Source organism: Malaclemys terrapin, chromosome 8 (assembly GCF_027887155.1).
Source record: "Malaclemys terrapin pileata isolate rMalTer1 chromosome 8, rMalTer1.hap1, whole genome shotgun sequence".
Classification (NCBI taxonomy): Eukaryota; Metazoa; Chordata; order Testudines; family Emydidae; genus Malaclemys; species Malaclemys terrapin.
This window is the reverse complement of record NC_071512.1, coordinates 106,724,058-106,739,765: the sequence shown is the minus strand read 5'-3', so window position 1 is coordinate 106,739,765 and position 15,708 is coordinate 106,724,058. Positions and strand designations below refer to the sequence as shown.

At 53.3% G+C, this 15,708-nt stretch overlaps 1 protein-coding gene across 1 annotated transcript in view; it reads right to left on the bottom strand.

The window, feature by feature from the left end:
- The window catches only part of CCDC17 (coiled-coil domain containing 17), a 38,923-nt gene that overhangs the window by 1,963 nt on the left and 21,252 nt on the right, over positions 1 to 15,708 (bottom strand). Inside the window, exons 19-32 of the mRNA XM_054038492.1 lie at positions 14,417 to 14,603; positions 14,207 to 14,313; positions 12,899 to 13,039; positions 11,853 to 12,007; positions 11,189 to 11,309; positions 10,849 to 10,965; positions 9,102 to 9,199; positions 8,763 to 8,975; positions 7,990 to 8,170; positions 6,623 to 6,805; positions 5,871 to 6,128; positions 4,876 to 4,944; positions 2,783 to 2,866; positions 1,288 to 1,401 (exon numbers count right to left, since the gene is read on the bottom strand). Coding sequence (XP_053894467.1) covers positions 1,288 to 1,401; positions 2,783 to 2,866; positions 4,876 to 4,944; positions 5,871 to 6,128; positions 6,623 to 6,805; positions 7,990 to 8,170; positions 8,763 to 8,975; positions 9,102 to 9,199; positions 10,849 to 10,965; positions 11,189 to 11,309; positions 11,853 to 12,007; positions 12,899 to 13,039; positions 14,207 to 14,313; positions 14,417 to 14,603 — 2,028 coding nt within the window. The remainder of the gene's footprint in view (positions 1 to 1,287; positions 1,402 to 2,782; positions 2,867 to 4,875; positions 4,945 to 5,870; positions 6,129 to 6,622; positions 6,806 to 7,989; positions 8,171 to 8,762; positions 8,976 to 9,101; positions 9,200 to 10,848; positions 10,966 to 11,188; positions 11,310 to 11,852; positions 12,008 to 12,898; positions 13,040 to 14,206; positions 14,314 to 14,416; positions 14,604 to 15,708) is intronic.

Here is a 15,708-nt window from a genome sequence, read left to right as displayed (position 1 = left end):
GGGATGTGCAGGGGGACACCTTAACATTAGCTCCCCTCATCCTCCTCCCCCCAGCACAGCAAGCAGGAGTCTTGGGGAGCAGCACATAGCAGTGGGGGGAGAGACACAGCAGGGAGCAGATGGGGGGCTGCCACAGTCCATAGTGGTTCCAAGCCCCCACCAGCTAGCTCCAACAGGCTGCTCTTAGAAGGGAGCATTACACAACTTTAAACAAGCATGTTTCCTAATTGATCAGCAATGAAACAAGGTTAACCAGGACAACTTTAATGTGAGGAGTTACTGTATACCCCCATCCACAAAGCTTGTTACCCTGTCAAAGAAAGCTGTCAGAGTGGTTTGACAATTTGTTCTTGACAAATCCCTGCTGTTACTTATCACCTTATCTTTTAGATGTTTGCAAATTTGATTGCTTAATTATTTGCTCAATTATCTTTCCAGGTACAGAAGTTAAGCTGACTGGCCTGTAATGCCCCAGGTTGTCCTTATTTCCCTTTTTATAGATTTGCCCCTTTTCCACTCATCTGGAATCTCTCCTGTCTTCCATGACTTTTCAAAGATAATCGCTAATAGCTCAGATCTCTCCTCAGTCAGCTCCTTGAGTATTCTAGGATGCATTTAATCAGACCCTGGTGGTTTGACATTATCTAGCTTGTTCAAGTAATTTTTAACTTGTTCTTTTCCTATTTTACTGGCGTTCACTATGTTAGAGGTCCAATCACCACCAAACTTCTTGGTGAAAACCGAAACAAATAAGTCATTAAGTATCTCTGCCATTTCCACATATTCTGTTACATGTGCATTTGGTTTTTCTTGCCTAAGTGTAGCCCCTTACATTTGTCTTTGCCGAATGTCATTTTGTTGGCTGTAGCCTCGTTCTCCAAATTTATCAAGATCCCTTTGAATTTTAGCTATATCCTCCAAATGGGTTGTAACACCCCAACTCTGTCAGCTGCAGTTGTAAGCAGTATGGTCTCTATTACCATGTTCAGATCATTAATAAAAATTGTTACCACCACCAGAGCCCCAACAGATTCACGTGGAACACCACTTGCGACCTCTTTCCAAGCTGATATCATTCCACTAATAGTTACTCTTGGTGGTTGTTTAACCAATTATGTATCTATTTAATGTCATTCTACCAAGCCTGCATTTCTCCAGCTTGCTTATGAGAATGTCGGGGGGGGTGTCAAAAGCCTTGCTAAAGTCCAGGTATATTATGTCCACTGCCTTCCACCAAACCAATTAGATTGTCAAAGAAGGTTAATACAGTTAACACCGCTTTCTTACCTCTTGCTGGGTTTCTGCCTTCTCCTGTGGCATCAGATCTGTAACTTTAGCACCACCGGGCTCCTTCTTGTAAAACTCTATGCCTTCCTTGGGGAGGTAGGACTGATTGATACCCTGAGGTTAAAATATGGAAGGCTAACACAGTGGGGAAACTTAAAAGAGAGCTTCAATTGTGCAGTGTTTTTGAACATTTTTGATAGCAGGGACCGGCTTGCTTTCCAATCTGTCAGGGAGATTTCATGCACCAGCACCACTCCAGTGACCGGTTGTTTAGAAACACTGCTTGGGTACATGTAAAACAATGTCTTACTGGGGTAGTGATGAGGTGCATATAATCTTGTTAATCAAAGAGTCCCAAACATTCAGTGGTGCTGGATCTCAAAGGTACTATCTTGGAAACTAAGGTTCAGTGTTTACTTCTAGACCAGGTAACTAGAAAACTCTAGCTGGACAGATGTGTATGTATACAACCTCATTAAATTATTTAAATAGGAATACAGGAAGGCATTCCCTCCCTTCATAAGCCTAGTCCCTTTGCAGGAAGTCTTTTTTTTCTTGCTATTGTCAATAAACCCTGCTGATGGGGGCTAGTCAAGTTAAGTACCAAGCATAATACAGCAAGAAATTCTTCCAATTTACGCTTTAATTTCACCCTCCTTTTAGCAATATATATACACACACAAAACCCAAACTTCCTCTACCTCCCTATTGCTGATTGAAGGGGAGAAGGGATAATCAGACCTCAAGTGATTTTTAAGGTCGTAGTGTGTGACAGTAAAACGTGGGTGTTCAGGCTCTGAGGTTATATGCTCTTTAACCACAGTCCTCTTTCCCTCCTTTAGGTGAAAGTAGAGGTAATTACTACACATCCTGTAATGTTCAAAGCGTAAACAAGCTTGTGGAAGTTCCCTTCAGTCTATTTTTTTCACTCTGCTATTGACACTCCCTCTAGAGGTCTTGTAATAACCAGTACTTCTGGCTTTTGTAGCACGTATCTTCCATTGCAGTCAGATATTCTGAAGTAGGGGGGGTCTATTCCTTCATGTGCATGCCACTGCCATTAGAGTTGTGGCTAGCTGCTTAGAGTCTGCCTTGTGAATAACTTGGGTACTAGTGTGGGAATGCACCTGTGCTCCCTCTTCAAGAAAATCCACAGCTAACCCCCCCCTCCCCCCATCAGTGTTCCCATGCTGGTGGGGATTCTCCAAGCACCACTCTTCTTGCAAGTACTGAGCAATGCTACTGGGCAGTGACGTGTTGTTAGCAATTCTGTTCTTTAGCTAAGCCCTAAACTGGGTTTCTTGACCACCATGGCACATGCTCCCCAAAGTGGTGGCACGCTGGTTTCCTGGACAAATTTCTACACAAGTGGGCTCTACCTCCTTATGTTCATTGGTAGCATCAAGGGTGAGGAAACCCTATGGCCAAGTGCCAGTTCAGTTCAAAGGAGGACACCTGCACCCCTCTACTAACACCGACGCATCATAATGCTCACCTGTTTGGGGGGCAGGCTAAGCTCTTCATCCCGCCTACCATCTGCTAGACGGACAACCACCGATGCCCCTCTCACCAGCTCAATCTGTGAGATGGAGAACGCTGGTCAGCCTGGTGTTTGGGGAGAACTGAACAGCACTCACAATTGGAGTCAGATTTTAAAAACCCTTGGCTCCTAGCTGATCTCACTGTGACACTGACTAGGGGAATGACTTGGCCGGGTTATGGATTCCGCGCTCTCAAAAATCTGCTCTTTGCACGCCTGATAGTTGCACTACGTTGGCCTGGACAGGCACAGGGGCTCTGTGCCAAAGCGAGCGCACCTGGGGAGATCCATTTTAACTTGCTAAAGGAGATTACAACCCTGGTGCAAAGTAGGTATAAAATGTCACTCAATCAGTATTCTCTAGGCAGCCCACAGACAGCACTGTGCACAGCTGTGAATGAGATGAAGCGAAAGGCCGTGGAGTGCTCCATCAAAGCTCTGGCATGTGAGTGACGCGGGGCTCGGCTGTATATCATGCAGGAATTTAAGAAGGGTGTCTATGCTCAACTCATTGGTACCTCTTAAACCGCAGCACCAGACTTTTTATACGTAATATAGTCTGCTTCGGAGACAGCGTCTCTCTATAGATAGGCGGCATAAAAAGCATTCAAATTTGGGACAAGCCTAGAAGTATTTGGTCCAAGACTGACGTGTATCTGTGTTGTACTTGCAAACAGATTGGCGCATCAATAGACATCAGACCAGAATAAAGTTCAGTGTTGGAGAAAAAATTAAAGAGAAACCGCTTCTGACCTACCGAAGAAATCATTGTTTTTACACTTTGCCCAAGGGTGCTAAACAGCAGAATACATTAAAATCCACCCAGCACCCTCTTACATTTCAAACAACTAAAACCAGTTGGAGGGCTAACGGGCCTTTGATTCCTCCAAGATCATGAGCACTTTGAAAATACTCCTCATGTTTCAGGGTAAGGGCTCTGCAGGATGGGGGAGGTAACATTTAGTCTCGATGATTTCACTTCAGAGGGCTTGTGTAAAGACCCAGTCAAGAGGGGTTAAAAGCAGCCCGGGAGAGGGCTGCAACTGGGAAAGCTGGGCTGATTGGGGAAGTAGCCGCAGCTGTGGCCAGCTCAATCAGGGCCCAGCTGGCCCTTATAAGAGTGCAGTGGGCCAGGAGCTAAAGACTCTCTCTCTAGCTTTCAGAGAGAGACGGACCTGGCTGCCTGGGAAGCTGAGGAGGGTACCTAGGGTGGAGCAGTGCTGGGGAAGGGCAGAGGGAGCTGGGGAGCTCCAGCCTCGCAAAGCCGCAGGCTGAGTTAAGGGCCCACAAAGGGTACTGGGGCTGCAGAGGGGCAGCCCAGAGATGGACCAGATGCCTCTGCCTAACCCCCACTTGCCGATGATGAGGGGATTACAGGCTGCGTCTGCCCCAGGGGGCAGGGGCTAGACGACGACTGGAAGTAGCCACTGAGGCAAGGTGGGAATAGGGGGTTGGGGGATCCCCTGGGTGGAGAGACCCAGATTGTGGGTTGCTCCTTGGGGGCAGAACCCTGATGTAAAGGGCACCGGGGTCCAGGAGGGACACGGGGGCCAGCAGCAGGCGAGACACCGGCCTGCAGAGGGCGCTCCAGAGGCTGGAAGGGCTAATTCTCAGGACGACCAGCAGGAGGCGCCGCGCCAGTGAGTCATCGCCCCACCACAGGGCTAACGATGAGTTTTCTACCGTACTTGCCCGCACTACAAAACTCAACCTGGAACTGAGCACAGACGGGTTTGTTCTGCCTGTCCCCCAGGGAACAGTTCTATTGTGCAGCTGGCACATACAGGACAGTGCTAAGGCCTGAAGCGGGAAAAGAGCCAGGTGGTTCATGCAGAGCTCCATTGGCTCTGCCGGGCTAACAACATTTTTACTCCTTTAAGCCCCAGTTCTGACCCAATTGGCATCAAGGGGAATTTGACCATGCAGTAGGGTGGATCAGGAGGAGTCATTTTTACAGGTCATTTTTCATCCCAGCCTTAACACTGTAGACTCGTCTCACTATTGCACGGTGATTAAACATAGTGCACTGGCGTGGCATGATGACTCACCACTTTCCTGTTTGCCAGCTCCTGCGTAACGCTGGCACACGTCCCTTGGGAGAAGGAGATCACAATGTTCTGTTGGAACATGAGCAACTCTCACACTTAGCTGAAGAACTAGTCTGCACACACAACAGCAACTGCAGTGTCGCCTCCTTCCCCACCCGAATCATTCGCCCCATGGGCGGCACAAGATGAGTCCAGTGGGGAGGAGCAGCTGCAGAAGCAGCCAAAGATGGGACCTTTGGCCAGTCCGAGAACTTCTGAGACTGGACTTTCTCTGCCCTGTGCTGATCGGCTGTTTCTCCATCCCTCAGAAACATTTCACCTCAGTGTCACGCCCACACGTGACCCACCTGCGCTGTCCCCTTCACTTAATGTCCCCTCTCCCGTCACGTCTCTTTCCATTTAGCTGATTTCCTCCAAATTAACCCCCAGCCCCTCACTCCAAAACCCTGTGGCACTAACATGCCCTTTGCTGCCATCACACTGTTCGCTCTGCAGATGTATTACCCTAGTAGCCGACACAGGGAGGGGGAAAGGGAGTATGTCGACACGGGGATAAAAATCCACAGCTGGCCCAGGTCAGCTGGCCTGGAAAATTGCTGTGTAGACGTTTGGGCTCAGACTGGTGCCTGAGCTCTGGGGCCCTGTGAGGCGGGGACCCTGCCAGCTGTGGGTTTTTGATCCCTGTGTAAATGTATCAGAGTGTAAGCTCTTCAGGACAGTGACTGCTGCTTTGTGTCTGTACAATGCCCGATTGTCCCACCCTTGGCTGGTCCTTGGGCACTACCGTAGCAAACATGACATCATAATCCTTAAAGACTAGGGCATTTGAGACGATGATGCTGAGTAATAAGGGACCCTGACTAGCAAGGGAAGAGGAAAGGAACCCTTCTCTCTGTGCAGCACTTTTCATCCCAAAGGTGCTACCGCAAAGCATGAAGGCACGCAGGAGAGCTGCATTGAATGCCAGTAGGGCTCTGATGAGAACTGGTCTGTACCTGGCTGGGAGCCCCATGGTACAGAGGCAGCTGATAAACATCAGTGTTGCAGTAGCCACTAGAGAACACTTGGAGAACAGCCCACGCTTCACTCCCCAGTGCATAGCGCAGCCTTTCGCCCTCTTTCCTCATGATTCCTCTCGGCACAGGTCTGGTGGCTGCCTTTTTGCCCGGAGTGTCTGGCTGAGGGTTCACCAAGACTTCGTACAGGTGGATAATCACCGTTAGATACTCATTGTAAATCCTCTGGGGAAAGGACTGGAAGGAAAGAAAACATTAGCTGTGGAAAACTAAAAACTGATCAAGAAACTGGAGACCATTTCATGGGCCGAGGGGGAAGCTCTGTTCCTTAAAACCAAACACTTCAGTGCATAACCTAATGGACCGGTGGCTTGAGCAGCTGGCAGCCTGGGTTCTGACTCACAAGGTGACCTCTGAGCTTCCGTTTGTCCTATCTGCAAAACCCGGGTCCTCTGACCCTGCGTGGGAGTTCACACCATGCCTCTTGGTCTGACAGGGCCCGAGTCGACTGCCCTTCAAAGCCTATATCTCCAGGTTCTCTCTGCGAGCAAGGCAGGGTTTTAATGTTGACGCTGGCTCAAGCTATGTTGCAACGTATATTTAAGACGTTACGTTGCAGGTTGCTTAGAGCCTCATCAGATGCATTGTATCAGGACAACCAACTATCTCAACCCACTCTATTTTCTTCCTTTATGTTCCTACGTAAATGAAGCCCCTGCAGAAAGCATTACCTTGAATCCATCCAGCCACACAGGCCATCGCTGGTAGCTGTCAAGGTCAAGCTTCTCCACAAAGACAGGACGATCGTATTTTAGCCAGGGCCTCCCAAAATAAAAGGCCCCAGGGGGATTGAAGCAGAAATGAGCCACCGTCAAACCAGACCAGGGTAGATTCTTGGCACCATCCACTGCAAACTGGAACAACCGAGAGCAAAGAGATCAGCCAGGGACATTTGTAATCAAGAGACCGTATGTGGATGGACTAATAAAGGCTGCACACCACGAATGGATGGTCAGAACTGCCCCACAAAACCAGGAGTCTGATTGGGGGAAGGGAAAGGGAAACACCTCTCAAATTGTACTGTCAATTCCGAAACAGTTGGATGGTTCTGCTAGAGTGACCGAAAGTGGACTAGTTAACGACTGACATTGGTGAAGTCATTGGCAGGGTTTAGCATTGACGTGAGGGCAGTGCGCCTCTACTTCCGACTCCTGATTCCAGACTCCGTGTCTCTGCGTCTCAGCCAGATAACCATGGCCTGGTTTCCTTTGCAACCACAAAAGGTGGAAACTTCTTTTTTTGGGGGGGAGGAGTGGGGGGAGGAGGCGCGGGGGGAATAAAATCTTAAATTCTCTAGAAAGCGGTGGGGCCCCAAAGCAGGATGCATGCAGTGTGTCTCTGCGTATCACCCGGGACCAGCTCCATCCTAGCCCCGTGTGGAACCTACACAAACACAGCAGGTGTGTGGAACGAAACCCTTTGCACGGATCGTGGTCTTGGACACTCTCCCCTGGTGCCAGGAGAACAATCAGATTATTGAAGCAAGCGAATAGTACAGCCATTCCATTACCTATATGGGGCCCAACAGCTGTTCTCGGACTGAGAAACACACTCCTTGAATCACCTGCAAGACAATCCTGACCTCAGCACCAACCCCTCTCTTTATAAGCCCAATTCCAATGTCCACCAGGACACGATACAATCATTTAAGACTATGATATGCAATTGGACCTGCAGGGGAATTCAGGCAGGCAGCATGCAATTCCCGGAGTTAGAATTTTGGGGGTTACCCCTTTCATCTTGCAAAATTGCCATGGGCTCTTTAACTCTCCCAAGCGACCCATAACTCGGAGGTTCTACTGTACGTACTATTGCTCCAAATCTGTAGCCAACTAGGACTTCACGGCAACAGTAGAGGTAGAACTCAGACCCTCTTGCTCAAAGACACTGGCCTTTATGATAAAGGAAGGTCTCTGCTACCCATGAGCAGTATAGGGCCAATGATACACAGCCAAATATTTCTTATTTCACCCAGAAGAGGACAGACCCCCACACAGGCATTAGCCAGTACATTTCACTATACCCGTTTGCTGTTCACCTTAATGCCGTATGTAGGGAGGTATCGAGAGACATAGGTAAGATTGAAAGGCTGAGGGCTGCAGTCCATCGTCCTGGTCAGTTTCTCTTTGATCCAAGTAGAGATCTCCGCATCTGTATTCAGCTCCAGGCCTTCGTTTCCCGCAAGCTGAGGGACAATCTCCCGAACCAGCACTGCAGACCTGAGCACGGCGCGGGAAGTGAACAGAAAGCCATGACGTTGAACAGAGGCTTAAAGTCAGGAAAGGTGCAGAGAGAGGTGCTCCATCCATCTCAAAGGAACACCCCACACCTCTCACTCAGGCCCAGAGAGAAGCACTGGGAGACCGATGCTGCCTGGCTGGAACCGTCCATGGGGGTGACAAAAGATTACATCACCCAGTCTGCTTAGAAAAGGTCCAAGACTGGAAGTGCAGAGGGGCTGTCGGTCAGGACCGAGGCACTAGTGAGCTGGAGTGGGCTGCAGGTCTGGAACAGATCGGGAGAGCTGGTGGGAGTGTGTCTCAAGACTGAAATAATGGAGGGGAGGCTGCGGGTCAGGACTGAGATGTCTTGGGGGAGCCCAGGGTAGCAGGGGCTGCAGATCAGGATTGAGGGGCACTGGCAGAGCAGCGGGGGGGGACCTTCCTGCATTCGAGCTGGTGGCACACAGTGCTAGCAATGCTGTGCCAATGCCCCTGCTGTCCCTGTCCTTTCAGGGGCAGCAAATTCACCCACACGAATAAGCCCAAAGAAGAAAAGCTCATTTTTCTCAGGCCCCCGGCACCAGCTCACCTGTTTCCCATGGCGCTGTAGAGGTACCTCTCCCCGGCGGTGGGCACGACCGAGTCTGAATAATAGATCCCGTCTGAATAGTCAGGCCAGGGCTGGAAGAGGCCGAGTCTGACCCAGTCCACCTGGGGAACCATGCGTCTCTGCAGGGTTTGATGGCTGGAGTCCACGGGGGCTTTGAGCAGCCTGACTAGCAGGCTGGCACATGGGACATACCTGTGGGGAGAGGAGCGGCACAGGGGTGAGAGCCTGCACAGTCCACAGCAAAGCGCGGGACGTTACAGAGTCAAGACACACACAAGAAGGGAGTGAGCTGGCCGGGAGCCAGGCGCGAGGGGTTACCGTCCTGCGGAGGTGAGGGCACCGACAGAGAACGGCTGGTCCGTGGCAGGGCCACTGTGGTACAGGCGAAGCTGGTGGGCACCCTCATTCAGAGAGACCTAATCAAAGCAAAAGCTACAGATCACTTGATCCACTCTCCACTGCTAGCCACAGCTTCCCCCTCCGAAGGGGCAGAAATCGCTCTGCGAACCCACGGCTGCCCCCACCACTGTCCTGGACAGACCCTGCAGGCATGGACGAGCAAAATGTGCTGCCTTCTAAGCATGTTCCAAGCCTACAGCTGATCTCCAGCCTTGGCCTGGGAAGCCCCTGAGGTCATTGGATTTCTGGTTTCAACAGCAATCCAGCTTGTCCGGATCCCCCCAGCCTTGCCCCGCCCCAGAGCCCGGGGGAGCTCGCCCAGAGCCCGGGGGAGCTCGCCCAGATCCCCCCTGCCCGCCCCAGAGCCCGGGGGAGCTCGCCCAGATCCCCCCTGCCTGCCCCAGAGCACAGGGGAGCTCGCCCGGATCCCCCCCGCCTCGCCCCGCCCCAGAGCACAGGGGAGCTCGCCCGGATCATAGATTCATAAATAATAAATAAATTAATGGAGATATCCTATCTCCTAGAACTGGAAGGAACTTTGAAAGGTCATCAAGTCCAGCCCTCTGCCTTCACTAGCAGGACCAAGTACTGATTTTGCCCCAGATCCCTAAGCGGCCCCCTCAAGGATTGAACTCACAATCCTGGGTTTAGCAGGCCAATGCTCAAACCACTGAGCTATCCCATAGACTATCAGAGTTGGAAGGGACCTCAGGAGGTCATCTAGTCCAACCCCCTGCTCAAAGCAGGACCAACCGCAACTGAATCATCCCAGACAGGGCTTTGTCAAGCCTGACCTTAAAAACCTCTAAGGAAGGAGATTCCATCACCTCCCTAGGGAACCCATTCCAGTGCTTCACCACCCTCCCAGTGAAATAGTGTTTCCTAATAACCAACCTAAACCTCCCCCACTGCAACTTGAGACCATTACTCCTTGTTCTGTCATCAGGTACCACTGAGAACAGTCGAGATCCATCCTCTTTGGAACCCCCCTTCAGGTAGTTGAAAGCAGCTATCAAATCCCCCCTCATTCTTCTCTTCTGCAGACTAAACAATCCCAGTTCCCTCAGCCTCTCCTCATAAGTCATGTGCTCCAGCCCCCTAATCATTTTTGTTGCCCTCTGCTGGACTCTTTCCAATTTTTCCACATCCTTCTTGTAGTGTGGGACCCAAAACTGGACACAGTACTCCAGATGAGGCCTCACCAATGTCGACTAGAGGGGAACGATCACGTTCCTCGATCTGCTGGCAATGCCCCTATTTATACAGCCCAGAATGCCGTTAGCCTTCTTGGCAATAAGGGCACACTGTTGACTCATATCCAGCTTCTCGTCCACTGTAACCCCTAGGTCCTTTTCTGCAGAACTGCTTCCTAGCCACTTGGTCCCTAGTCTGTAGCAATGCATGGGATTCTTCCGTCCTAACTGCAGGACTCTGCACTTGTCCTTGTTGAACCTCATCAGGTTTCTTTTGGCCCAATCCTCTAATTTGTCTAGGAATGATCCCCCAGCTCGCCCGGCCCAAGAGCATGGAGGAGCTCGCCCGGATCCCCGCACCACAGAGTGTGGGGTACTTTCCCAGACCCCCCCCCCCACACCTGCCCTGCCCCAGAGCACAGGGTGGGCTCACCAGATCCCACTGCCCTGTTCCCAAAGCGTGGGGGGCTCACCTGGATCCCCTGGGAATCTGCAGCCGGGGCTCTGTGCGTCCCAGATTCCACAAAGAGATTGAGAGCTGCCCAGCCGATCAGGACGAGCTTGGAACTGAACCGATCCAGGGAGTAGAGCTGTAAGAATCAAAGGCAGCTCGGTGTCGAGTCAGAGCCCCCCGGGGAGACCCTGCACCTGCACTTAGACATAGCTGGGCCAGCACCTTGCACAAACTCAGTACAGTCCTGTCACTCGCAGGGGAAGAGCAACTCTCCTCTCCTGCCCCACACAGCAAGGGCTTGTGGAGATCCTGCCAGCTGGGGAGATGACATCTGTCATCTGCCCGGCCGCAGCACAGACCTTTAGCAAGAGCGTAGCGGAGGGCGGCACTGGTGGATTCCGGATCTCCACGTGATAGTTGTAGAGTGGCTCGAAGATATTGCTGCTCAAATCAATGGCGGTGGAAATGTCTGGCCCGATTCTGAACGGAAAAGGCAGGGGAGAGAACATAAGCCAAAGATCAATGTCTCCCGGGAGAGACGTTTGGGGCTGTTCCACTGTTCTCCGAGCTCAGACCGGGGATGGAGTCTCGACATGCTGCACTAGGATCACTTCAACCCTTGTGTATTCGGGACTGAGATCCATCTCGCACTGGTTAGACAAGCCACCCTGCACCTGCTGAGCGGAGTGGAGCAGCGTGTCTCTGTGCAGGGCTCGCACGCACCATGGGGTGCAGTCTCCACTTCATGACCCAGCATTTGCAAGGTCAGGAATTCACAGTGATGAAGGTACGAGACCCTCATGTCTACACAGGGCAGAGGTAAACGTGGATCTGCACGTGCACTAAGGTACATGCATTTTCATTACCATTCCTGGCCCGCCTGCACCTCCCCAGGCCCTGGTTCTGATCCAGAGCACATGGCTTGTCATTGCCCCGCTTGACCCAACAGCTCTAGACGCCACATTGAGAGAGAAGAGGAAGCCCCGCCCTCCTGGTGACAGCCCATAAATCGCTCCTCCTTACTGGTGGTAGTGGCTGTCAAAGATCCGACCAGCGACCCTAGTGACGGTGACGGCATCAGGCAGGAACCGGGCCCTGTCGATGTACAGGTCGAAGCCGTCTGTGGCGCTGAAGGGCTCCGAGGCGGGCGTCTCCCTGGTGTGATGGATGAACGCCGCCTGCAAAGACAGCGCCGGATCTTACTGCAGAGCAGTGTTGGCCGCCAGCTGGGGCGTGGGGGTCGGTCCCGTTCTTCGGGCAAGGAATGAGATGGGGCCCGTCACTGCTGACTACAAGATCCTGCCTCTTGGCAGGGGGTTAGACGAGATGACCCTTCTGGGTCTATGGTTCTATGAGGACAGGTGGGGGTGCTCCGAGCCCCACATCTCCTGCGTGTGGGCGCTACACAAAGTGAAACACGGGGCAGCATCAGGGGGCACTGTAGTAAAGGCTGCGCTGGCCCACAGCGGAGAGGGGGACATGCATCCCACTTCCCTCCTTCCCTGACTGAACTGAGGGGACCCCCAGAGGAGTCAGGACAGAGGGACGCCCCGCCCAGGGTTGAGCATGCCGGCTCCAATGCAGACCCCAGCAGGGCAGCATGTTTCCCTATTATTAGGGCCCACTCCAGCCCTGTTCGTAAGTGACTGCTTAATTCCCAGTGCTCCTGCCTACCCCCGCTATGGGCCAGGGGGGTTGCTGGTTCGGGGCTGAAAGCGCCTTTCCCTCAGAGCCAAGCCCTTGGGAAAACGGGGCAGCCCAAGTCCAGAGGCATATCAGAAGCCAGTGGGCTGAAGGCTGCTGGTTGACTGCCATGTGCTGAGCCCCCAGTGGTCTCTCTCCCGCTCAGCGGACTGCGGGTGCGGCAGTGACACACTCAGAACATGGGAGTCTCAGACCAGGTCAGGAGAGAGACATCTAACGCCAGGATAACTCCAGCAATCATGCCAAGGGCAAGACTCTGCCTGTCTCTCAGGCCTGGCCCTGCCCTGAACCCCTCTGTGGGCAGGTGAGACCCAGCCCTCCTGCTTTGCTTGGAGATCCCAGGACCTGGGCTCTGGGGCACTCACCCAGGGCCAGTCCTGCGGCTGGCTGAGAGGGACTGGCGACTCGGGTGGGAAAGGCTGCTCCGGCTTCTTGTCGCTGAACAGGTGCAGCCTCACGCTGGCACTGCCGTATGGCTCGAAGCCCTTGTGCTGCCGCTCCTCGGGCTGAGACGGGCACCACGCCGCACCCACGGAGACAAGGCGGGCGGGGGGGGGTGACGTCAGTCAGGGTGCGATGCTGGCTGTGGCCTGAGAGGTGGGGTCTGTGCTGGAGCTGACCAAGGGGATCAGGCTGGTCCTGCCTCCCGTGAACAGGAGCCCTCCAGCCACTCTTCCGCTAGCTCCTTCCACAAACACGCCGAGCCAGGTCCTGCACCCCTGCCGTGTCCCTGTGGCACCGTGGAGCGGTGGCTGGGATTAGCCCTGAGCAAACCCCCTCTCCTCTCGCCATCAGAGCCTGGCGCAAACCTTCCTACGTTTGCACAGACTCAGGCCCAGCCAGTCAGACCATGAGCTTTCCCACATCCGGGTTACACGGGAACTGGCCCCCAATGAGGGGGGATGATGGAATCTACTATGGGGAGCTTATGAGGTTCAACCCGTGCTGGAGACAGAAATCCAGGACATCATAAAGAAATAAACTTCCAGGCCGTATTTCCAACACCGTTCCTGTTCTCTCAACTCCCTGCTTAACTAACTCTCCAAAATGCCAAAAGGTGATGCTGTAAGCCAAGGCATTGCAACATCTCTGTGCTGATGTCCTCAGAAGAGCTGGGAGCAGCATTGCCTAGGCCTGCCCTGCCAAGGCCTGCAGCCAAAAAAGACATTTCTCTGTTTGTTTCCATGCCATGGCGTTTGCTCCCCAACAACAACCGGGAACAACCTGGAAACTGTTCTCCTGGCAAATTTCAACCCTGAACGGGATGGAATGGAAAACTGGAGAAATGCATTAATTAGCGGGGCTTAGAACGGCCTGGATTCGGATCAACAACATAATGGAAAAAACATCAGGGAATCAAGGAGGGAACATTTTAGTGCCGGGCGAAAGCCTCCACACACCTGCTGCGCTTTCCCACGGCAGTAACCAGTGTGGTGGTGCAGAACGTGCATTGCCCATGGAGGTCCCATAGGCATCACTTTATATATCCCCTATAGACTGACACTGTTCACAAAGGCCCTGCTCATGCCATCCTTACTCAAGCAAGTCAATGGGAGTTTTGCCAGAATGAGGACGGCAGGATCGGGCCCTCAGCCCATTATTACCCTCCAATTGGGTTAACCCCAGGGCCATCATGTCGGTGTCTGTTGGCCCAGTGACGGGGACAGACTTACCAGGACTGAGAGCGTATGGGCAGGAGGCACAGGGCCATGATACAGGGTCAAATCGTGGGGCCCCGTGTTCCAGGTCACTGCTCCTAGGCCCCCCTTCGTCGCCACATCTGTAAGGACAGGATGTAAAGAAACTAACTTCACTGTCTCTCACTGGGAACAGAGCCCCCAAGCCTCAGGCTGGCTGGGACACCATATGCACGGACGGCTTACCGGATCCAGCAGGCTTGGTCAGTCTGAGGATGGCCCAAGCAGCCAACCACGCATCAGTTCCCAGCAGCAGCTGCTGCCTGCCCGACCCCTGGTCCCACGGGGTGGTGGCCACCCCTCCACTGGGCCAGTGGTAAAAGCGGACAATCAGGATCATGTCCTCCTGCGGCAGCAGGTCCAGGAAAGTCACCTGGGGGAGAGAGAGAGGGGCTGCGTTTACAGAAACCTCCCTTGAACGGGCCAAGGGGTCTGTGCCCGTCTAGCTTACACAGCCGTGTCTGAGCGCCACACAATCACTAATGGACTTCCCCTCACACGCCCCTGCAAGGCAGGGCAGGGCGGCTCCTGACCCACAGAGAGAGTAAGGGTCTGGCCCAGGGTCATGCAGGGAGTCCATGGCAGAGGCAGGATTTTAACCCAGAGCTCCCGAGCCCCAGGCTGGTGTCTTAACCACAGAGCCATGCCCCCTCCCTAGCCACTGCCCTGTCCGCGCTCCTCACCCAGGAGCTGGTGTTCTCCAGCCTTCACAAAGAGGAAGCACGTCTCGTGGGCCAGCTTCCTCACCAGCCCCTGCATGGCTCTCAGAACGCTCCCTTCTGCAGGCTACCTGGGAAGTCTCTGCCCCCCACCCGCCGCCCTGCTCACTGAAACGTCCCGGGGCGTGCTGGGCTCTGCATGGCCCTCATGCCTCAGAGGGAGGGACCTGCCACCTTCCTGCTTGTGCCCTGCTGGGCCTAGAGGAGGGCAATGCGATGTCACAGCCCCCATGGCACGGCGACCAAACTTCCCGCCGCCAGGGTTCTAGCTGGGGAGAAGGGTGTTCCACATGCCAGGGCCCACCGTGTGGGTACCACCCAGAAGGAATGGGCTTGTGGGCAGAGGAAGCAGACGTCTGTCCCCCTGTTGCAAATACACCCCAACCTCCTGCAGGAACCAGACCTCAGGACCAGGTGTTGTATTTTTTGTTCGTCATTAGACCTAATAACTGCAGTGGGCACGGCTGGGTGTCTCTGCACCCTGCGTCAGAGATCGGGCGGTGTGCTACGGGGCACTAAGGGGAGACTGCCAGCAGCCTGGGGTTTATGGGCACGATGGAATAGGCAACGGAAGAACAGGGCAAAATTGCCAGTGGTCTGGCAGGGTTAGGCATTAGGGGACTGTGGGTGTGCTGTGAGCAGGCCAGGGCAATGGGTCAGACAGGTGCATTGTGGGTACTGGGCAGGGGGAATTATGGGTGTACCATGAGCAGGCTGGGGCAGCGATCAATATGTGCACGTTTCCTTTTGCTGGCTACA